Source organism: Theobroma umbraticum, unplaced genomic scaffold, assembly GCF_002168275.2.
Source record: "Theobroma umbraticum cultivar Fairchild unplaced genomic scaffold, ASM216827v3 scaffold_130.0, whole genome shotgun sequence".
Classification (NCBI taxonomy): Eukaryota; Viridiplantae; Streptophyta; class Magnoliopsida; order Malvales; family Malvaceae; genus Theobroma; species Theobroma umbraticum.
Window position 1 is genome coordinate 1,189,902 of NW_018397264.1, and position 23,739 is coordinate 1,213,640.

The 23,739-nt window shown below is 31.7% G+C and overlaps 2 protein-coding genes across 5 annotated transcripts; one reads left to right on the forward strand and one right to left on the reverse strand.

The window, feature by feature from the left end:
- Window positions 1-275: 275 nt before the first annotated feature.
- On the reverse strand, window positions 276-5,635 carry LOC110421628 (coiled-coil protein (DUF572)). Its single transcript, XM_021435258.2, has 8 exons — window positions 5,303-5,635; window positions 4,488-4,637; window positions 4,247-4,381; window positions 3,076-3,141; window positions 2,427-2,477; window positions 2,224-2,331; window positions 1,152-1,236; window positions 276-660 (listed from the first exon to the last, which is right to left on the reverse strand). Exons 1-8 carry the CDS (start codon window positions 5,498-5,500, stop codon window positions 491-493), a joined length of 963 nt encoding a protein of 320 aa, XP_021290933.1. The 5' UTR covers window positions 5,501-5,635; the 3' UTR covers window positions 276-490.
- A 5,506-nt stretch (window positions 5,636-11,141) lies between these two features.
- Window positions 11,142-23,381, forward strand: LOC110421285 (Rhodanese/Cell cycle control phosphatase superfamily protein). 4 transcript variants are annotated; one of them, XM_021434843.2, is made up of 14 exons: window positions 11,142-11,344; window positions 11,842-11,945; window positions 12,435-13,358; window positions 13,713-13,813; window positions 13,911-14,025; window positions 14,362-14,439; window positions 14,605-14,697; window positions 15,221-15,304; window positions 17,472-17,570; window positions 18,941-19,003; window positions 19,205-19,235; window positions 19,598-19,644; window positions 21,361-21,419; window positions 22,905-23,381. In XM_021434843.2, the coding sequence occupies exons 2-14, from the start codon at window positions 11,898-11,900 to the stop codon at window positions 23,137-23,139; spliced, it is 1,977 nt and encodes a 658-aa protein (XP_021290518.1). In that variant the 5' UTR covers window positions 11,142-11,344; window positions 11,842-11,897; the 3' UTR covers window positions 23,140-23,381. The 4 variants fall into 4 exon arrangements, with proteins under 4 accessions (XP_021290518.1, XP_021290519.1, XP_021290520.1 ...); XM_021434844.2 differs by having other exon boundaries at window positions 11,845-11,945; XM_021434845.2 differs by having other exon boundaries at window positions 11,342-11,472; window positions 11,845-11,945.
- The last annotated feature ends 358 nt before the right edge of the window (window positions 23,382-23,739 follow it).

A 23,739-nucleotide genomic window follows, 5' to 3' on the forward strand; every position in this document is an offset into this window, starting at 1 on the left:
TAAAATCATCCGTATAAATTCAATATTAAAAACAGGATAGTCAATATTTTTTTGCAAATGATTTTAGACCACAAAACATAAACTTCATGAAACTTTCATGAGCAACTCTTAATCTTCTCCATTAATTAAAAGTTATAACCCTTTTTGACTTTTGAATAATTGTTTATTATCAAAAGATGATGCAAAAAATAAAACACAAATTAAGGTTAAACACTTGAGAATGAAAGCTTTCTTAATTTTATTGTATCTGCTACTTGAATTTAGTTAGTCACACCTTGGGAATATTTTTAACATTAAGGAGTCATATTGATAATACATTAACGAGTCCTTTGGATAAAAATTGATGTTTACACAACTTGTTATATTTTCTAATATTTTTTATTTTCCAATCCTGTGTTCTAATAGCAGAATTACATTACAAAATGCTAGCAATTGTCATCATTTAGTAGGGTTAGATATATATATATATAAAAAAAAAAGCCTCCATTCACTAATCATCTTCACTGTCATAGTTTTGACAGAGTGATTGGAGTCCAGTGCTTGTACCGTTAGCAATTTTCTCTTCTTGTTTCTTCTCTTCTGGTTTCCTCACAACAGAGATCATGATTGAAGGCTTGAAAGGAGCTTTGACTTGGCGAGTCCCAGAGACACTTGAATTTTCTGTTAACAACCGAACAAGTTCATTAGCATATTTAGATAAATGCAAGCTAAAAGGAATTACTTGATTCACATTTGACAGATACTAAGCCTCAGTGCTGCTAGTGATAGTGATCGACCAGTCAATCTCTTAGAAGCCAGATAAAAGGTGAGGAAAATACTTTGAGATTTGTCTTATTAGGTCTGCAAAACATGCATATATGATTAAATTTGCTAAAAACATCACCTTAATTCTATAGGTTTACTTTGAAGCATTAAAATTTGGTCATGTAGCTAAACCCTTATGCTGTATCCTTCTGGAAATATAATCTTACATTATTTAAGCAGGGCGCATTGATAGAAAATGTTTAGTCTTATTTACAATTTCAATATTTCTTGCTTTAAATAGAAATTTAAACTACTTATACTATCAGTAATAGTGTCTCTGATCAGAATAAAGCATTTTAACATTTTATGCAATGTAGAATTCAAGAATCGATAAATACAACAAATACCTTTGCTGCTGGGGCTGTCAAGAACACTAGCTTTTGTCAAAGCATCTGTAGGGTTATTTGAAACTTCTTCAGACACCTTTCTCCTCTGCATAGCATACACGTAAAAGAATGAGTTCACAGGTTATTTACCATTTAATTTCAGTAATAGGGATTTTACTATAAAGAAGTATTCCACGAGCCGGGTATATTTAAAAGGAAAATTAAAATGAGTGCTGGAAATTCACAGTTCTACAAACATAATTCAATCCCTGTCTATGTAATTTCTTTGATTTAATTAATTTATACCCCTTACAAACAAAAAAGAAACAAATTCCCAAAACTGATGACATTTCAGGTGAATTCTTCCACAAAATTGTCTTGAACTCTATTGAGATATTTTGATGTATGCATCTGCAAGCACCATGCCTAGATGGTGAAGAAAATTGTTGCCACATTATAACTACTATTCTGTAGAGGGACATAAACATGATATTCAGCACAAGTAGCATGACTATCAACATCCCCTAAATTTTTTTTGTGGCCATTTGCATAGGTGCAGAGCAAATTGACAACCTCCATTTGAAAATAAAATTGCAAGTTCAAGAAGAATTTTTTTTTGCCATTACATGAGATAACAAATCATTCAAATGGATTGCTTTCCACCGTCTTGCCCTGACTCTTCATTGTTCCTAAAGTAGCTGTGTCATAAACATACCAACACCTCAAAGTGAACATAGCATAAGGGTCTTGCCCCTTTAAGAATAGTTAAAACTGTAGAAAAAATTGAACATGCGCATGTCAAACAAATACCATGTCTAACAGTCACTCTCTAGCACAAACAACATTGGCTTTCCCTATTTGTCTTCAGTACAGTGAACCCCTTAAAAAAATCTTGTTCTATCTTCAAGGTGACACTTATTACAACCAAATGAATTTTTACTTAATCTATTACATCAAACTATAACCAATTAGTCAGTAATCCCTTTAGCAATTTCAATTGAAAATATGTGAAATATAGAAAAGTTTCTTAAAACCTTTTCATACGCATGTGTATATGCATGATTTTGCTAACTGAAGTTACACCATATAGTACCTTTAAGCCCTCATTTGAGGTTTCACCATTGCCACTTGATAAATGGGTCAAATCTCCATCTTCGCTGAAAACTTCATCCGAAATCCTTCGAACAACTTCCTTTGGCCTCTGCATAAAGTTAACACTGATGTTAGAAACATGCCCACCAAGAATAAGAAACAACTGTGACCGAAAGTAGGGAAGAGCAATAAAGCAATTCTAACCTGAAAAATTGATTTTATAAGCGCCTCATCTTCTTCTTCTAACTTCTTCTCCTGTTAACAAATCAATATTCTTGCAGTCAGAATCACAAAAGCGAAAAGATATACAACCATAATTAAGCAATGTGCTTACCACTACAATTTTTTTTTTTGTTTTTGTGTTTGTGTGAATACGCATCTCCCTCTCAAAAAGTATAAGAGATGAGCAATGTGAACATTTGTAAAGATTTAAATGTTGGAGTTAAAGGATTTAAGAGAGCTTGCATTCACTAAACATGGATGAACAATAATTCAAGAAGCATATCCTAATAGCACCTGATATGATTAAATTAAGCTGACATAATTCAGGAAAAAAATCTTTCCAGACTATAAGCAAATACAACTTTTTTTTTCCATTTCATATTAACCCCTCCCCTTTTCTTTGTTTATGTACAATTACAGAAATGCAGCGTTACAGTTAAAATCAGAGCTCAACAAAACTATAAATTCAATCAGGGTTAGTGATTGCCAAGAAATTCCAGCCAAAGATGTATCACCTTTGACTTAGAAGAAATAGGACAGTATCAAATCGAGGACAAATGAAGCACAATCATGAGATTTTTCAGCATAAAAGCTACTGAAGCCACTATGTAATAAGTAGAAATATTTTTACCTTTTCAACAGCAGTGCGCTGCAAGGCCTCAAGCATTGCATCTACACTCACAGTAGCATGTCTGGACTGCAATACAAAACAGACTTTCATTAGTATCAACAAGAAGAAAATATATGGCCATTTTGATAGATAAATATATACCATTAGGACTTCAATTTCACACAGAAAAATTAGGACTGACAATATCTGCCCATACCCAAATGCCTGCTCAAGCCTGCCCATTTTCCTTCAATGGGAAATAAGGGCCAAACATCCATTTCATCCTTTATCATTGAATAATAAATGGGTATCTATTTGACCCATTTACTCAAAGCATTTAAACCCATTTGAGTCTCGAGACTCCTCAACAGTTGACTCCCCATTCTTAGCAGCTTCATTGTTTCAGGCACAAACCTCTACACCCCATTTCACTCCAACATTATCACCTCTAGCAGCTTCACCCCATCACTCCATCACCACAACCACCCACTCCTCATTTTGCTCATTGAATTTTGCTACTTTTGACAACAATTCTAACACCAATGGCATAGAGAAGCATGAGATGCATGTTCCTAGCTCTCTTTGTCTCTTTTACAGTATAAGTTTAGATGTTTGGATGGCTTGTTAAATGATTAGAACTGTTCTACAGATATACTTTAAGAATTTGCTTCTGGTTATTGCACTAACTATCTTATTGGTGCTAGAGTTTGGAGGCTTCATTTGGCTTTCATGTAAATCGGAAGAAAGCAATGCTGTTGCATTGGCTGTGTTGTGCTTGTCATCCTTTGTCTTAAGATCTGGTAACGAAGACCTATTTTGGTTTTTTCAGTTCAATCCCAAACACTAATGGCAAATACTTTAGTCCACAAAAGATACTATTTTATGAAAAAACAATCATGGCCTTAAAATTGTAAATACTTAAGTGCATAAAAACTTTTTAAAAGTTTTACAACAAAAAAAAATATAACAAAAATATATCAGCAGAGCAATGGCTAGGTTGGGCATTAGAATATAAACTAATTGGGTCACAAAATGAACAACTGAGGAATTATGACCTCATCCATTTATGACCCGCCCATTTGACACCCATAGACACAGTCAAAACGAAGAAAAAACATTTTATGTTATTCTATTTTGTGATGAAAGTAATGATGCATATCTTGCATAATATACATAATGTTAGTTTAAGTACCTTCATAGACTTCATTTCATCAAGTGCGGCAAGAATGTCCATCTCTCTTTTTGAATCCAACGTTCTGTTCTCCAAAGATTTCATTGCATCCCCCATTTCTTCAGATTCTCTTTTCTGTCTCTCCTTCTCTGCTTCCTAACAAAAGGAAAGATGAAAGATTTTATTATAAGAATCATAACTACATATTCAGTACTGTTAAAAGAACTATAGCAACATTTAGCTTGATTCACAAGGCTCTCACCTCATCCTCAGCACGCCAAGGTTCAAAATTTCTCGTTGCGCCAGATTCAACAATATAATCTGAATTTTGTGGATCAGTCTTCATTGCAATCTCGGCAGAGCACTTGGTGCATTTGAAATAAAACCTAAATATTTGGATTCCCAAATAAGTCTGCAAATAAGTGCAATACAAACAAAAAAAAAGTAAATAAATGCACTAAAAATTAGGCTCTCAATCTGCAATTAGTGAGAATCTCATGAAAATGTGAGGGTTAGGTAAATGAAGACACAAAATCAGTCTGGAAACTTGTATCATAGTTCTAACTACTGTATCAATGCCTGCGTTACATGCGCTCTTTGAATGAAGCAACAAACACTTATAGATACCGTTTGTTTCTGCTTCTACTACTAGGTTTTTTGCTTTAAGAAGCAAAACGCATTAATTTTTTTTTTTTGAAAAATTAAAAACTAAAAATGCAATTTCTTCTAACAAAAAAATGCAAGATTTTACCTTCATACAAAACAATGATGTTATAATTAGTATTACATTTTAGTTATTTGTTCATTATTAAAATTAATTACGATTTTGTTTTTCTACTATTTGATTTTTCTTGAATAGCAATGAAAATAAAAAAAATAAATAATAAAAAGGTAAATAGAAAAAATAATAACCAAACAGAATCTTACAAAGCAAAAGCTAACGTTTGATTATTACTTTTCCTACTTGTTTTTGGCTTGCGTTTGAATGGAAAAACAAACACCAATATCTCCGAATAGTTAAACCTAAGCTAAGAATAACAGAAAACTAAAAATTAACGGATATTAAAACGGATGTACCTCGCCGATGACATCTTCTTTGCGGGAATTGAACTTTGTGCCTTTGTAGATGTAATTACCGCAGGTGTTGCAACGTATGCTCATGGGAAGCATCATTCGAACCTTCATCTGCTGGTTCTTGGGTCGCCGGACCCTCGGAAGCTTCGACGGATCGAAGTCCGGCGGGTAATACTTGTTCAGCACTTTCCTCTCTCCCATCTTTCAATCTGATCGCCGGAATTAGGGTCTTCGGATGATATCTATCGGTGGAACTGGAAATTTAGTATTTGGTTTAACTGAAAGAGGGAGCGGAACTTTTCTTATACAGTGAAATCATTTCCGAAGCGGATTAGGGTTGGAGTAAAGACAAATAATATAATTAAAAATAATAATAATAATAAATCTGTTAAATTAACAAGTATATAATTTAAAAAAACTAAATTCGATTCTTTTCTTATTTTAATTTTGTAGTTTTAATTATTTTAATTTAATTTTAATAAATCTAATTCTTGCATTATTAAGAGTCTTTTTAAAAACATTTGATAATAGTGTTAATATTTTACCTTTCATGATATGGCATTATATTAATAACCACACATATTAAGATGGAATAATTTTTTAATTATGTGACACATTAATTCACAAATATCATATTTTGTTTTAATTATATAATAATCAATATTTTTATTTAAAAAATAATATTTTATTAAAAATAACGCTTTTTTTATTAATGTATGTCATGTGATAAAAAATATTAAAATTAAGATGAACAAAAAGGTTATTCATCGAATTTAATTATAAAAGTTTATCATTATTTTTCAATTATCTTTAAATTGATTTTTAATAAATGTATCAAGATTAAATTCATTATATAAGAAGTAGACTAATCAAATTTATACTTCCATCTTTTTATTTATATTTATATAAAGAATAGTTTTAATTTCTTGTTATATAATTATATACTAGTAAACTTTTCTAAAAAATCATGAAATTATTTATTGAATTAGATATATTCAGTCATAACAATTTGCTTTGATAAAAACATAATTGACAATTCTATAATAAAAATATGTACATGTTTAATTATTACTATATAATTGGTAATTTTAAATTTTAGGATATATGTGAACATTAAAACTTTATATAAAATTTGAAGATTTTCTATATTTACCGAATGCTCTAATTTAAACAATATCTTGTATATGTGAGAAAGTATTTAAAAGATTTATTATTTATAATCAAATTCAATAAACATAAGACTTTAAAATAATTTTGATACTTAAACTAATAATAACTGTTTTTCAAAATCACTACTTGTAACCTTCGTTGAATGTTTATTTAAAAATTTTATTTTTAAATAATTATAAATTTTAATTAATAAAAAATTATTCTATTCTATTTTTTATTAGGATTAAAATCTTTCACATTTTATTTTATTTTCATGATTATGATAAATGAACAAATAAATACTAAACAATTAAATTAAAATAACAAAAAAATTTATAGAAAAAATATTATATATGATGCACTGAAATGTATAGTTTCTATATTTTATCCGGCCACAAAAATGCATCACTAATAAAATTAAATATTTTTAGAGACTTAATGATAAATATATCTAATTAATTAATAAAAAATCAAAATCTTTTATTTTCTTCCCACGCCGGCTCTATCTAACTCCTCTTTCTTCTTTGTCTTTGTTTTCTTTTATCTCTCGTGCCAAAAGCTTTTTCTGAAGAACATATATCTTTTTCATTAAAAAGTATTTTTTTGTGTTAATGTGTATCATGTGATTAGCTTATCACGTCATTAACAAAGTAATCATTCCGTCAAATTTAGTTATACAAGTTTATCACTATTTTTAAATTGTCTTTAAATTGATTTTTAATAAATGTATCGTGATTCAATTCATTATAAAAAGAGTAGACGGATCAAATTTAGACTTCAAACTTTTTATTTATATTTATATAAAGAATGGTCTTAATTTCTTGTTATATAACTATATATTAGTAAATTTTTATAAAAAATCATGAAATTATTTATTGAATTAGATATATTCAGCATTCTACCCTTTTCAATTTTATGGTGGCTTACTTTGGTTGATAAAAACATAGTTGACCGATTCTATAATGAATATATACTTGTTTAATAATGACTAGAAAATTGGTAATTTTAAAGTTTATGACATATGTGAATATAAAAAAATTGATATAAAATTTGAAGACTTTTTGATGATTGCTCTAATTTAAACTATGTTTGGTGTATGTAAGAAAGTATTTAAAAGATTTATTATTTATAATCAAATTCAAGTAACAAACACTTTGAAATAATTTTGATACTTAAACTAATAATAAATATTTTTCAAAATTACTACTTGTAACCTTCATTAAAAATTTTACTTAAAAGATTTGTTTTTAAATGATTATAAATTTTAATTAATCAAAATTTATTTTATTTAAAAGAATTATTTTTTAATGATTATAAATTTTAATTAATCAAAATTTATTTTATTTAACTTATGATTAAAATCTATCTCATCTTATTCAATTTTCATGATTATGATAAATGTACAAATAAATACTAAACAATTAAATTAAAATAACAAAAAAAAAGTGCATGGACATAGGAGAAACTTGATTTTTATTTTGTTAGGGATTGATTTTAGGGATTATAAAGAAATTTTAGAGATTGGAAACGGGAATATCTTTTAGAGGTTTGGCAGAGGGAGGAAGGGTTTTTTTTATTTATTTTGTACTTGTTTTGATTTTTGACTTTCTTTTTTTTTTATTATTTTCTTTGGCATTTTTTGTCTTGTGGGCTTGTAGCCCCAAACGGCTTTTTTTTTTTAAAGTTGGGCTTGTAGCCCAGTTGATAAATTAGGTCATGGACCCATTAAATTTTTAAATCTCAATAAAAATAAATAAAAATGTACATAAAAAATAAAATAAAATGAAATTAAAAAGAAAAAGAATAAAAATAATAAAAAGAAATCAAAGCTGGAACAAAATAAGCTGTATACGGGTATTATTTTATTATTTTTCAATTGAAATCTCATAAAATAATCTTAATAAAGTCACATTAGATAATACCAACTACTTATCTTTAATATACAAATTACCCATTTTCATCCCTAAATTATGCTTTTTATTTTGTCGGAAAATGGGTACACAAATTGACTGTTTTCTACACCGCATTGGGATCCTGACCCATATCACAACCCCTTTGGTTTTCCGACAAAGAGGAGAAGCTTTAATCTTAATGGCAGGTTTGGTTTATGAAAAAAAAAGGAATAAATGAGAAATGGAATGATTACTTCCTAAAAATAAAATAGTGAAACAATAAAATAAAATAATTATTATAATATTTTATTTATTGAAATGGAACATGTCAGTAATTGTATTAATATGTTTGGTTAGCTCAATATGATTAGAATAAACATAAATGACTAATTTTTTTTTATTAAAATAATAATTTATATAGTTTTTATTTAATTAATAAAGTTTTAATATTATTTTAATTATTTTTGTTTTCCTTTTCATCACCATTCTTTTTTCTTTTTCTACTTTTCTTTCTTCATTTCCAAGCCAACCAAGCACTTAGCTGCTCATGATGACTAGATCCGGTCACACTGTAAGGGTACGTTTGGTTCGCAGAATAGACAATAATGAAATATAATAGTTATTAGGTAGGAATAGAATAAATTAAAAATAAAATAAAATAATTATTACGTAATTTGATACAACTAATAAAATAAGATAAAAATAATTATTATGATTTATTATCGTGTTTGATTGGTAATAATAATTTTAGAATAAAAAAAATAAAAAGTAAAAAGATAAAAATATCTTTTATTTTATATATATGATTATTTATTTTTATTTTATTTTTAATATTAATAATTTATAATTTAATTAAAGTATTAATAATTTATAATTTAAATATTAATATTTTAGTATAATTTAATTATTAATATTTTAAATATTAATATTTTATTTATAATTTAATAATATTATTAAAATATTAATAATTATAATTAATTTCCAAATTTAAAATATTATTTTTTATAATATATAATAAAAAACTAAAACTTTTTATTATAATAATATTTATTTTTTAAAACAACAAAATACTTTTTACATAATTTAGTAAAATTTATACCAAAAGACAAATATAAGTAAAATTTTTTTAATTATTTAATTTTTATTTTCATTGAAATTTTAAAAATTTAAAATATAATAATTTTATTATTAAAATATTATTATAATTTTTTATTTTTCTTTATTTGCATTTTGTATTTTTTATTTATACTCATTAAAAATTTAATATATTAATAATGCAATAAATAAAATATTAATATTTTAGAATATTAATTTTTAATATTTTAATCATATTAATATTAATAATATTTAAATTATATATAAAATATTAATATTCTAAACTATTATTTTTATAATTTATAAATAATTTTTTCTTTTTTTTTTCTTTTTCATTTCTTCTTCTTCATGGATCGACCATCGAAAATGTGACCGATGTAATGAAACGCCTATCTAGAGCACCATGTGGTCGAATCTGGCCATTAAGGCACCATATTGACGCTTCTTGAAATTGGATCTAATCGTTAAGTCCCAGATTTGACCGTGGGGATTTGGTCGAGAAGCATAAGATTCGATGCTTCTCGAGGCCAGATCAGGTTGTGGATCTCAAATTCCACTTACTCTTCGATTGAATCTTATCAAAAAGTACTAGATCCATTCTTTTTCACCATATTTTATTATGAAATAACCGTCGTCGTCACCACCGCATCCGCCATCACCATCTTCGGTGATGAGTGCAAGTTAGAGAGAAAATAAGAGAGGCAAGAATGTGAGAAGAGAGAAAGAAGAAAGAAAAATAATAATAAAATAAATATTTATAAGTTTAGGGTTGTAATATTTCTAAATTATAAGAGGTATTTTAGTTTTATCAGATTTTAAAACTATTTCTCAATGATGAAATAGTAAATACTATAGAGGAGTTTGAGTTTAGTTAAATTTGAATATATTTTAAAGAATAGGTAATACTAAATAATAACTATGTCTTATAACATTACTTATTATCAAACGAGAGTAAAAAGAAAACATGAGTATTCCCTGTATCAAACATGCTGTTAGAAGCCTTGCAACGAGGAGACTGGGTTGCTTAGAATTAAGCTGGCGACGCATCATCATGGTTCTCACTTCTCAGTAATAGATGTAATTGTTTGACTCCCTGCATCGGTCTTTCTCAATTGAATTTGGTCATCAAAAATCCATTTCGTCACGTTTGGAAATCATAACTTTTCGTTGACATAATTAAATAATTTTTGGACCATCGAAAATGATAGAAATTTAATCCTCAAATATATTCTCTTTCTTATGCTGGAAAATGGTCCATAAAATAATATTTCTATTTCTTGACAGAGTCGAAAACAGCCAATGCTATGAAGGAAAGAAGCATGGCCATTCTGATCAAACTTGGGAAAAACCCTTGACACGACATGATCATTTCTACTCATAATTTGAAACAAACCCGGAATGGAATGCCCATTCCTTTATACCAAACATGGAAACTTCATGGGTGACTCAAACCCCAAACTTGACAAAAGGGAAAAACGAGTGCTCATCGCTGATCCAAACGTTGCTATCCTTGAATTATCCATGATCGTCTGCACGTTCATGTCCCTGCCAAAGGGTACCGCACAAAAAATATATTTGCAGTTAAAATTAGAAAATAAACAACAAATGGGGGATAAATTTGACATAATAAAATATCACAGGGGCTACGTTTAGAATTTGATAAAGAAGGCAAAACCGCATACGAAATGCGAATCCGAAATTTGTCCCCACAAACGAAACGAGAGGGCAAAAGGGTAGCCAAGTAAGCCATCAACAGATGAAGCTTACGGCTTGAATAATCCACACGATTTTCCACCGTCACCCATTTCTTTCTGTTTATATATTTCTCTTGATTCTCATGATTCTCCTGCAGTCTGCATACTCGCCAATATCCTTAAGCATTTGCTTCTTTCCCTTTAACTCTTTTCAAGTACTAGTTCTCAACTTGTTTTAATTTTACCTGCTTCAGCTTTGGTAGAAACTTGCAATCTTGCACTTTAGAGTGAATTACTTGGTGCCCCGCTTGAATATTTGATCTCATGTTTAGTTTTTTTTTTGGTAAAGTTTTCAAGAATCCCACGTTAAAGAACTTTTTCTTTTTTGTTGTTGTTTCTGGCATTTGGATGTTATTTAATGCAATGACTCTAGGGATTGAATTTGAAGAAACCCATTAAAGGAATCAGTTAAAAGGAGAAAAATTGACTTAAAAGTTTTGATCTCGTTGTCTTCAAAATTAAAATGGGTTTTAAACAAGTTTGCTTAATTTTCGATCCCCGTCAATACTTTTGATTCTATTGACTTAGAATTGTCCTAAAAATGTTACCCTTTTTGCTTTGTTTCCAGATTTCGTCTAATGAACTTTGAATTTCTCAGTAGTCAGGTGTCTTTATATTGGAGATTGATGTGTTGTTTTTGGTGGAATTTTAGCAGATATGAGAGTTTGTTGAATCCAAGGTTGCTGTGCCATTGAGAACATTTGAACTATGTTGCCTGTTTGCTCGGCCACCCCTGGTTGTTCTTCACATTCTCAGGTGGTGTTTTCACTTTCTTGAACAGTAAACTTCTCGCTTCTATACACTATTTGACTAGTTTGTATTGGTTTATTTGATTTCGTTAAATTTTGATTGTTTCAAGCTTAAATAACTTCCTTTTAATTAAACTAATGAAGTTTAATTGCTTATGGAACATTCAATCTGTTTGACTGTTGAGGTGTTTGTAGTAGTTGGTTAGTGAATGAATCAGAGCTGCATTTAAGGGGTGTTGCGTTTTAGAGAAGATTATATACACTGTCGTTTGCAGCCTTTAATATGTCCTAGTTATTTTGGGCATTGCATTTTTTTTAAGGGATAAATTAGTAGTCGGATGTTTGTTGCTTGTGTTATCTTGCTTATTTCGCTAAAGTGTTAATTTCCTTGTGTAACAAACGTTTTTACCAAATCCTGACATTTCTTTAAAATGTATTGCTTAATTGTTTCTTAAGAAGCAGTTTATTCATGTATTTGAAACGATGCCTCTAGCAGATTTCATTCCATGGAGGTCTCCGCCCCTTCACTCCATTCCAGAAGGATTTTCAGTACAGATGTAATGCTCAAGACAAGTCTGTTTTGGGCATGTCAAATGGAAATCATCTCCATAGAATGTCTTTTAAACCACAAGCAATGGAGTCTTTCTACTCCAATTTTGTTGAAAGTGCTGAACAACCAGTATCCATGGATCTTATTAATAGTTATTCTTGCCCAGATGAGTTAGATGATGTTAAGTGCACCTTTTCTAATGAGTGGAGTTCTTCAATTCAAGCAATAAATGAGTCAACCCCAGTTGAAGTTGGGCAATTGAAATATGTGGAAGCTTCTAGCTTATCTGCGGCGCAAGAGAAACTTGTGGATTTGACAAATCAGTCAGCTGAAAGTACCAATGATTCCATAGGGATGGTGGGACCTGAAACCGTGACAACTGTTGACATGCTGCCTGACAATTCTACTGCAGCATCTAGCTCCCTGAATTTTGATAATGATTCATTATCCAGTGTGAAAACCGGTCTTGATGATTTTCTCTCTGGGTTTAATGAGTCCATCAACTCTTCTGTAAACAAGGGAGAGAATGCTGTGAAAAGCTTATTGGATAATATTACATCATCTATAAATTCTGTTACTACAAGCGCCTCTGAAGCTGTAGACAATGCTCAGGCATCAGCTAGCAATAAGGTTTCTAACTTGTCAAATGACTTGACTGAAGCCTTGGGTAAAGCTAATGCTTTTGTGGTTGACTTGTTGAGGCGTACAATTGTAGTAGTGGAGGATTCTTTATCAAATGGGGCTTCTTCTTTGGTATATTTTTATGGTTCTGCCAAGGAACGTCTTCCGCCAGAGATCAATGATGCACTGGCTTTGTATGAAGAAAGAACAGGAAAAGCCTTAAAGCCTCTTGGGGCTGCTTTTCAACAGGTAATCTTTTATTTGGCATGCTTATCAGCTTCACAAATCATGGTTTTGACCTTTTTGGATGGTTGACAAGTAAACTTCTGCTTGTAGTTATTAGTGAGTAGTTGGCACTAATTTGAGTTAATTGCACCAAACAATAGAACATGATTTGAACCAAATCAACTTTATGAGTAGTCAAATTTTCTAGTTCAAGGATAATGTTTTTTAATCAAATTCATCAATCATCACTTTGCTATGGAGATCCTATAAATTGTTTGAAGATTCATGGATGGGATTCAACCCACTTATGTTTTCAATCAGCATTTGTTCTTATTCGGTTGGGAGCATTTTGTTTGAATTTCAATATGCTGCAAGCAGGTTTACATTGGTATTGAGGGGTTGGAAAGGAGTCTTGGCTTTGACCCAAATGATCCCATTATCCCGTTTTTCCTTCTGATTGGCACCTCAGCCACTTTATGGTATGAATGTTCTTTTGTGCTTATTTCTAATCATACATTTAAGACAATTATTTCTTTTTTGCATGGGGAGTTTATACATTTTATCAGATCTGTGCAGGGCGTTTTACTGGGTATGGGCATACAGCGGTTACTCTGGGGACTTATCTGCTAAATTAACTTTGGAGCTCTTGACTGGAAAGGAGAATGCTATACTTATTGATGTCCGGCCTGAGGCAAGAGACTCTGACCTTTTGATGGCTTCTTATGCCCTTTTTTATTTGAGTAAAGAAGAGAGCACCATGGCTCAAACTTGGAATCTCTATCAAAACCAACCCCAGGCCCAAGTGCCTTTCTTCTACTTTGTAGCAGCAATTATATTACTTACATTGATATTCATTCAAAGTGACTTAGTCAACTAAGTTCTCTTAATGCTTTAATACCACTTTGCTTAGGCATTATTGGCCCTTATGGATGATTAAACTATAATTTTCTGAGGTTAAAATTAGTTTCTGTTCTATTGAATTTCACGTGGCTAATAGTCTTTATTTTTGGGCATTAACTTTGTCAAGGATTTAAGAGAGAGAGATGGCATTCCTGATCTTCGAAGAGTGGCTCGGTTTCGTTATGCTAGTGTATCTTTACCTGAGGTTTGGATATACATCTCAATATTATGTGGATTTTAAAATTTTGGTACTTTTCCTTTGTTGCTAACTGTTAAGTATTGCTTTCTGCAAAATAGACAGCGCATGTTGGTAATGACTTATATTCTCTTCCCTGAAGTTTTATGTTTTTTGGCCTTCATTTATGTTCAGGTTAATGGCTCAATGCGGAAACTGTTGAAGAGTGGAAAGGACCTTGATGACTCCTTGATTGCTGCTGTTATTCGGAACTTGAAGACTATTGAGGTCTGTAGCTTCTTGTTTTTCAATGTTTACCTCAGGACAGGTTTTAGTAGTTCTAAAGCCAAGCTTTCTGAAAGATCAAAAAAGATCTTGGGCTTAGACTAACCAAATTCTATAATGTTGTTATTTGTTGGTGTGAACATGTGAGTATTTAATTTTGTGTCTTCCTATGTTTAGGCCTTTGCTTACCCTTTCTTGCTCTTCTTAAAACATAATCAGAACGCGTGCATGTTAAGAAAAATAAAAATACTATTATTGTTTTAAACGTAATCAGAATTTTATGAAACCATGGTTTGTAGGGTGGGTTGGAGGAAGAGGCGGAGGTGGGGAGTTAGAATGACTGAATTTATGGAGACAAACTGAAGTAAATTCTATGACATATAAATTAGTTCAAGGGTTGATTATGCACTTCCAGAATGCAATATTTTACTAGTTTGGATCTAACTTCAGTTAACTACGGGGAATGGTCCTTTTTACTGACTTTTGAATAGGACATCATAATTTTTTTTTTTTCTGCCACTTGTAGGACAGGTCCAGGGTCATTATTTTGGATGCTGATGGTAGTCGTTCCAAAGGAATTGCAAGATCATTGAGAAAACTTGGGGTTAAGGTAAGTGTATGTTTATTTTCAAAGTTCTTCTGTAAGAAAAATAGCTTTGTATTACACAAAATTAAAGAGGAATGAGAGAGAATTGCATTATCCATGAATTGACATCACCAACTTTTTTTGTGTATTAACTATCACATCTAATCTCATGTTTAATTGGCCAAAAAAAAAAAAACCGAAAAACTCATGTCGACGAACCAGAACATGACATAAACCTCTATATGTGTTCTGAAAAATGACTGCTAGGTATTCAAGGAATGCCTTTGGTCTAAGGGGTGAGCATATTCTTTTAAAATGGAAATAACCAATATAGATTAAATTCAGTTGACAAGTTTTATTTTTTTGGTTAATTGAGGCAGTTTTAGGAAAAAAAAGAATCTTTGATTAATCTGGTCAGTTATGATTTTGAAAGTTTACAAACCCAAACCACAGACAATGTGGTCAGCCTCAAATAGCTAGATCCCCAAATCCTAATCTCTTATTTTGGAATTCTCAGAATTACATTGTTGCTCACTCTCCTTAATCCAATCTAATTTCATTTTTCAATATATCGTATCTACTAACCCCTTGCCCTCCTATCCGAATTTCCCTCCTGGCTATCATTTGAGTCTCATCACTTCAAGTCTTCAACAAGATTTGATATGTTGGAGACCATGAAGGATGAGGAGGCAAACTCTAATGATGTAGAGAAGGTTTGTGGATTGTGTGAAGGAGGAGTTAAAGGGGGACTTGAACAAGCATAAGAGGCATAGGAAGTGTCCCAAATGAAAGCCGTAGTTTTGGTTCTTTGAGACTTGGATAGGTAGTAGTTTTGACATTTTTAGTGTATTTTCTCTGTTTCATTGTCAAGGCTTTTAGAGTGGATCATAGGGATTAAATATATTATATTTTAAACATATCCTGGAATGACTTGTAGGAAATTTTTCTCATCTGATGATGATGGGAATTGTTGAATTATTTACACATGTACAAAATCTTCTGCCCGACATTGATTTATTCTTTTCTTTTTCAGTAATTATATTACTCAATTGTTCATTGAAAAAGTTTGCCATTGTAATTTTCTGTTTTCAAAAGCAATTCAAAAATTTCAGTTTCTAAACTAAATTAACTGAAATTTTTGGTTAACTAAGTCCTCAGTTATTACTTATTGGAATAATTAATTCTAAATTTGCCAAAAAATTTAACCAATGTACCTGAAGTGATCAAATGCTCACCCCCATCTGGATTTATAGTTCATATATACGTGTGTGTGTGTGTGTGTGTTTGTGTACATGCGCATGCATGTGTGTATAAACTTCAACGAATAAAAATTTAGATGAGCAAGCTCAGCAACCTTAGAAACCAAAGAGGTTGGTGATTGTATATGACAGGTTTGAACAATCTTCCTATGTGATTATTGATTGAGCGGGCTTGGAGAATATTGGGATCCTATAGGGCTTGTACTTTAGGAGGAATAGGTATTCCTTTGCAGTTTAGTTGGTACTGAGTATGTCGAAGTTTGATGGTAAAACAGAAAGTGGAATTGAGGAATTTTGTTGCTGCAATTTTCTGTTAACCAAAAGATGGTTTTACTGTTGGGGTATATGTAGATGGGATGATCTTGGTTGTATTACACGAGAAGTTTAGGGGAACTGCTCTAGACCTGCAAAAAAGCACTTTAGAACTGGTAAATTTTCTTTTCTTTTCCTTTTTGGTCCAGTTAATGGTAAATTTAATAAGGTGATTGATTAATGTTAATAAACAGGGAAAATTCCATAATTAGAAAGGTCCTAGAACAGGACAAAGTGGTGCACTGCTACAACCTATTTTAGGCAATTGATATCCCCTAGGGCCTGTAGTTAAACTACTAGGCTGTAGGATATATGAATCATTCCCATTGAGATTTCCTCAGACAAAAAGTGCCTGTTTATTGTGTCAGAACGTTGTGGTACCTCTTTTGGGTTCAAGAAAAAGGGTAATACCTCTTTAAGTGATCTATTGCTGTGCCATTAGCTCATTCTGCAAAGCTGAATGGTTCACCTATGTGGATTGTGAAATGAAGTTGTCGACTTCTAGTAGTAATCTTTGTATCTACTTTAATGAATTATTGCATTTCATCTATCATGTAGGTTGTTTGGTATTGCAAAACAAGTTGCATAAACTAATTGTTTATTTGTATTTTACATTGTAGAGACCTTACTTGGTCCAAGGTGGCTTCCAATCATGGGTGAAACAGGGTCTCCGGATTAAGGAGCTCAGACCTGAGACAGCGCTTACGATACTTAATGAGGTATTCTTATGCTGTATTCTCTTTCCTAGAAGTCTTTATATAAACAATTTTCTATGTTGATTTCTAATCAACATCATAAGATTATGATTTTAATTTGTTTTGTCTTTTGTTTATTTGTTTATTTTTGCGATTAGAAGACCATAACTTACTCCTAACTAATATTTCATAGACAGAGCTGCTACAAGTAAATGCATAATCTGTTGTTCCAATAACAAAAGAAGGAGAAAATTACATGCTTTATTAGAATATACTTGGTTATCATGGGAAAATTAGACACATTTTCTTGAGTGAATGAGTTTGATTTTAGATAGTTTTGTCCAATTTATAGATATCTATTTAATCTACAATCTTAGATGTTACTGCTACCACATATAATAGATGTTTAATAGCTTGTGTTGAAAGAAATCTGTAGAGGAGGTACAAGTCCCCAACCTAGAAAACATGCTCGAATTTAGAGCTTTTCGCCTTTTCTTTTTCTTTCTTTATATTTTCTTAACTGTTGGCACAAACTTTAGAGATTCTAAAAGGTCATTTAAGTATGTAACTTGTCTGGTTTTCTGTACCACGGTGGTTACACATACGTCAACCTCTAGGTTACACATTTGAAGACTAAGGTGCTGTTTAATAAACTGAAAAATTCAACACTAACAAATTAAGTGTAGAATGTTTAAAATGAATGTTCTTCTGGACAGAGTTTATACGATGACAACCATTTGGTACACTACTGAAAATTAATGCTGAATATATTTCTATTGAATATTTTGTAAAAGAGATTTGCTTTTATGGAGATTTTATATCTAAGAAGAGTTAAAAAGAGAAGAATATAAAATTATGGACAAAAAAAATGTAAATACTAACATTGACTTAATATATTAAGTAGCTTTTTATCTACTTGATATTTTCAACATTTTTCATGAAAATCTTTTATTAAGTTATCTTCAAAATGATTTATGAAACACATTGAAAATCTTAAATCATTGAAAACTAAAATCTTCAAAGAATTGAAAATTTCAATTGTTTATCAAACAACACATAAGTTAAGTTGAATAAAAAAAGGGGTGCGTTGTACTCTATTTTGTTTAGGCATTAGCCCTAATTTAGGATGGACTAGCAATTTTGTGCCACGAACAGAACACTTAGCTTAGCAGGTTGGGTTTTCGTATAATGGTGTCAAGACGTGTTCTTGGCCTTACCTTAGTATAGGGATACATTTAAGCCACATACTAGTAAAAGATTTCCTAGGGATAGCTTATACTAACAAAAATGTGCCATCTTAGAATGATTTGAAAAAAAAAAAAATGCTTTCTAGCACATCTTCTCTCTTTATTCTATCTTTTCATTCAACTAATTTTATCTTGTGTTCCCCTTAGGAAGCTGAGGCAATCTTAGAAGACATCAGTCCTTCTCCAGTGCAATTACTTGGGTATGGTGTGGTAAGACTCAAGTTGCTTGTCTGATACATAAGTTTTATGCTCTAGCTAGAATGCTACTCAAAATAGTATTCTCATTATACTAGCAAGAGCAATGTACAAAATATATTTTGTATCTAGAAGGGTGTTCAATTTCATCATCATTCCCTCTTGCATTATATCAGTTCGAACCCATCAAATGCTAAATGCATTTCTTTGTGGCAGGGTTTTGCAGCAGCAGTCTACGCACTAACAGGTATCTTGTCCTTCCTTGAAACTTATCCTTTTTCTTTTAAAGTTAAAACTTAGAAGCAAAGATTGATTGTGACAATATCCAAATTCCAAAGTGAACTTGTATGTTGTGATGTCTATGAACATGCAAGTTGCACTTTCTTAGAATTGTTGAATTCCATTACTGTAACTATAAGTTTTGATTTGAAATTCAGAAAATGGAGAGAAAGGGAGGTTGGGGAAGGGGGAGGAGGGGAGGGAGTGAGAGTGAGATGATTATATAATAGTTTTCTTGTTAACCTAATTTTCCTGGTTTTTGTCATGCTTCTGCAACATTCTTATTGATAACTACTTACCTTTTCCTTATGGTGTTCCTCTACTTATCAGAGTGGGAGAAAACATTACAACTTATTGGTATTCTTGGCCTTGTCCAGGTATGTATATTCTCATGGTTTGAAGTGCTCTTGTTCAAGGTCTTGGTACTTAGATATTAATTTCCTTGTTTGTCAGAGCTGAAACAAAATGTCAACATTTTGAAACTTTTTTGAATTGCTATGCATGGAAAGACATGTATAAAGGATTTTGTGATTTTTATAATATTATGGAAACAGAGTCAAAGTTTGGTCTTTAACATACAACACCATCTTTCTTTACCAGGAGAATGGTGATTGGTTGTAACATGGCCCCCGTGTTGTTCAACTGTAATAAATGGTACCATGCAGTATGCCTCCTTTGGGGCTTATATCATACTGCAAATTGATTCTTCTTAGGTCACTAGGTACTATTGAGTTAAATTCTCTTGTAAGAAATTTTCCAATTCTACCAAATATGATAAAACCATGAACGATGTCAAAGAGTTATCATAATTCAAGTTCTTTGATAGTTGATGCCATGAAATGAAAAATATAAAATTTGGGTGTTTTCAGCAATAGTCAATATTTTCATAAATTTTGAGTTTTGAAGTAAACTTGAAGACTTTTGTGAACAATTAGTGGTGATCAGTCTATCGATATTCATCCACCAATTCATGGTTATATCAGTGGGAAAAATAAATGAAAAAGAAGAAAATATATAGAAAATATGAGAACTGAATATATCCATGGATATATTGGCAATGTCCCTGATATTAGCAACCTGTGGCTTTATTTAGTTCAGCCTTCCAATTGACTCTGTCACTAGCATGGCCAACATAAACTGGGTACTGCTTTTTCTGAAGGACTTTTAATAGTGTATCTTCGTAGTTTCTGGTGTATTCTTTGCACCTAAAAGTTCCACATTAGGTATTTCTTAGTGTTCTAATAAGAATTAAGTATCTTCATCTTAGCTTAATGTCCTTTGGTCTCTCTGGAAATTTGCTTGTTTAATTATTCAAACTCTCTGATCAATTTTTAGTCAAGAAGCTATTGACTTGGTTCTCTCTCCTTCAATTGACCTACAAAATGTACAGAAACTCTCATATCATGTGGCTGTAGCATGATGTCAAGGACTAGCAGGCATTTCTGACTACCTTATCTGTATTAACCCACTCAATAAAACACCAAAATCCGACAGATCATAAGGAACCTGATCTGCAATCTGTAGATTCCTCAGTGATTTGGTTCCAAATAGCAAGTCATGGTTCAATCAGAAATACAAATTAGGTTTCACGACTCCCACCTTGGAGATCTTCATGGTAAAAGATGATATGATGATTTTCATCATCCAAGTTCCACATACTTTCATATTCCTTTTGACATTGAGATGGTTTCTTACAGGCACAAAATTATTACTGGCGGCTCTTAGGGAATAAGAAGTTGGCTTTTGTCCCTTTCCCCCTCCTTCTCCCCTCCCCTTCTCTGTTTCCCTTTCTTTTTCTTATGTAGTGTATTCCTGTGAGATGTTGGTTGAAAGCAATGAAAAATTATAATCATATGAAAAAGATTCTTTAGAAAAGTTTCTAAAATAAGACAATGTACTGACCAAGGCCTGTAAATGTGTTCTAAATGTATACTAATGGGGCTTCGAATTCTTGTCGGCATGCTGAACATCCTTCATTCAATTTCTCATATAGAATACTTTGAAGTAAAAATTCAGCTGTTCATTTGAATTTGGATTTTTGATAATGGTGATTCTAATGCTTCTTCCTTGCTGGTTCCTTTTGACTCCACCAGACCATTTACCGGCGGGTATCTTCATATGAGAACTCTGAAGATTTGAAGAAAGACGTAAGGTTAGGCCTTCTTCATAGAGCTTATAATGCTGACACTTATGACATTAACTAGTCTGGTTTAAAATGATTGTCTAGTTTATTTTCGCATTGTTGCTTTTAATAGGAAAAACAAACCCACTTGAGATCAAGTTAAGAAATCTTATTATTTGTAGCTCTTCATCATTCTCAGAATCTGAAGGTAGGGTAGTTAGTCTAGTGATTGGGATGTCACTTGAAAGTACTCCCTGCATTCCATAAACAATGTTTGAGTTTGACCTTTGCTGTTAAATTTTTTAAACTTTGCCTGTGATTATTTAAATATGTTATTAAACAAAATATTTATAAAATATATTAAAAACCTCTTCATTCAAAATTTCAAAGCTTTTTTCATATTTTAATCAATAATAGTTGGAATAAAATGAAGTCAAAGTTGAAAAATTTGACCCTAAAAAGTCAAATAAGGACAATACCTATGGGACAAAGGGAGTATTATTATTCACTTCGAACTATGCCATTACCCTGGGGAATAAACTTAAGATAAGGAAGATATTCTATTAGTGTTGCTGGAAGCTCTGTGTTGTTTTAATATAGTATGGACTTGAACTTGATCAGCGGGTAGTCTTGGTTCAATTTTGGTTAGACCTAGTTGGTTCTGAAACTTGGCAAACCCCAAGCTCAACCAGCTCCATATTTAGGTTGCATCTACTATGGCTTTGTTGTGGAAACAGAATCAGAATTTGATGCAAGGCCAAAATGATAGAAGGGGCATTTAGGGCATGCACTTCTATACATTATACACAAATATGGACAGTAACTCATGTACAAAGCAATAGATGTAAACATACCTTTGCATCTTTGAGATAGACATTATTATTAAAATTAAAATTGTAGTTAAATAGTTTATTTTATGTAATCAATTTAACCACATTTCTGGCATACATTCTCTTTAAATGTTCACAAAAAAGCTCAAAATTTAAGGAGTGTAGTGGATTTTTTTTTCCAGTTGTATGATAATTTATATCCTTCAATATTATTCTGCTCTCTATTTTTGTGATGATATTTCTGTAGTGACAGGCATACACTAATCTTTTGAGACAACTAGTGAAGTTTTGTCTCTGTGGCCCCTGATGGTGGAGTCCTATGATACCATTGCCAAAAAATGATTATGATGACTGTTGCCAGGCATTATTTTCTCGGGTGGCAGAAGAGTGAAAATGATCTTATGAACTGGAAACTTAAAAATGTCATTTCAACTCAGTCATTTGCATTGAGTAGAATTGGATGACCTTGGCCTTCTAAACACCAATAGTCTTGTTCTTCCTGTCCTGCTGGAGTCATCTATGAGCTAAATGCTGATTAAGTCATCTTGAATATTTTGTGTAATTTTGCATTTTTGTTATCTTACTCATGGACTAAGGATTGTGATTCTTTGTCTTTATAAGTTCATTCTGATTTCAGCTGAACTTTGACATCAATTATTTGTTCTAATTAAAAAATTTGTTGAAGGCTCTTGCTGGTTCCTGTCAGAGTTGGGGCGCAGGCACTTTCATGGGCTGCTGGGAAGTTAGAAACCAATCGCATTGGACTTCCAACTTCACCCTCATCCTTAGATGTTCAAAATCGAGTGTTGCAGGCTGCTGCAAAGCTTGAATCTCAGCCATCAGATGCAGAAGGAATTCAAGATCCATCTCCTGAAGTAATAGCTCCAATGAGTGAGAAAGTTGATCTCTCTGAAGCATAGGTATTATACATTTTCCTTGCAGTGCAGTGTGGCACTTCTTTTGAGCATGGTATTGGTGACTGCAACTTGACCTCGCTCACTCAGATATAGTGAATAGGACTTTATATGGATGCTGACCTGTTCAAAACCATAAGAATGAGTCCTGTACATATAGTTAGATCAACAGAGTTCTACAACAATCGTCCAACAAAATGTACCAACCAATAAAGAAGTTTGGCAATTGTTTCCATATTTGTAGCTTAGTTCGGTATTGTGGTTTTAATTAGAAATCTGTTAAGCTGTCTATTTTGGTTAATTATATGCATGTGAACTTGGAATCCCCCAACTGAATAAAAAATAACAAAACAAAACCAATCATAGTATATTAAGCAAGCAGTGCAGGGGGAAGGACCCGCAAGCAGCACTTCGATCCGCTGCTCACAACCACTTCACAACTTGGTTGGCAGATGAGTGTTGTCTATGAGCTTTGCAGCGTAAGTGGCAAGAGCTGGGAATGTCGAACTCCTCCACCTTCCTTAAGATGATGGTACCAACATACAGCTGCCCCACCACATATGTGCTAGAACTGTGGGAAAAGTCTACCGCAAGCAACTCCTCGAG

Bases quoted from the DNA above. Each gene is read 5' to 3' on its own strand.
- LOC110421285 (XM_021434843.2), top strand. From the start codon at position 11,898: ATGTTGCCTGTTTGCTCGGCCACCCCTGGTTGTTCTTCACATTCTCAG. The intron at 14,698-15,220 runs GTCTGTAGCTTC...TGCCACTTGTAG, and splicing joins GGAACTTGAAGACTATTGAG to GACAGGTCCAGGGTCATTAT. The intron at 15,305-17,471 runs GTAAGTGTATGT...TTTACATTGTAG, and splicing joins TGAGAAAACTTGGGGTTAAG to AGACCTTACTTGGTCCAAGG.
- LOC110421628 (XM_021435258.2), bottom strand. From the start codon at position 5,500: ATGGGAGAGAGGAAAGTGCTGAACAAGTATTACCCGCCGGACTTCGAT. The intron at 2,332-2,426 runs GTTAGAATTGCT...AACTTTATGCAG, and splicing joins TTATAAAATCAATTTTTCAG to AGGCCAAAGGAAGTTGTTCG. The intron at 661-1,151 runs GTATTTGTTGTA...GGTTGTTAACAG, and splicing joins TGACAGCCCCAGCAGCAAAG to AAAATTCAAGTGTCTCTGGG.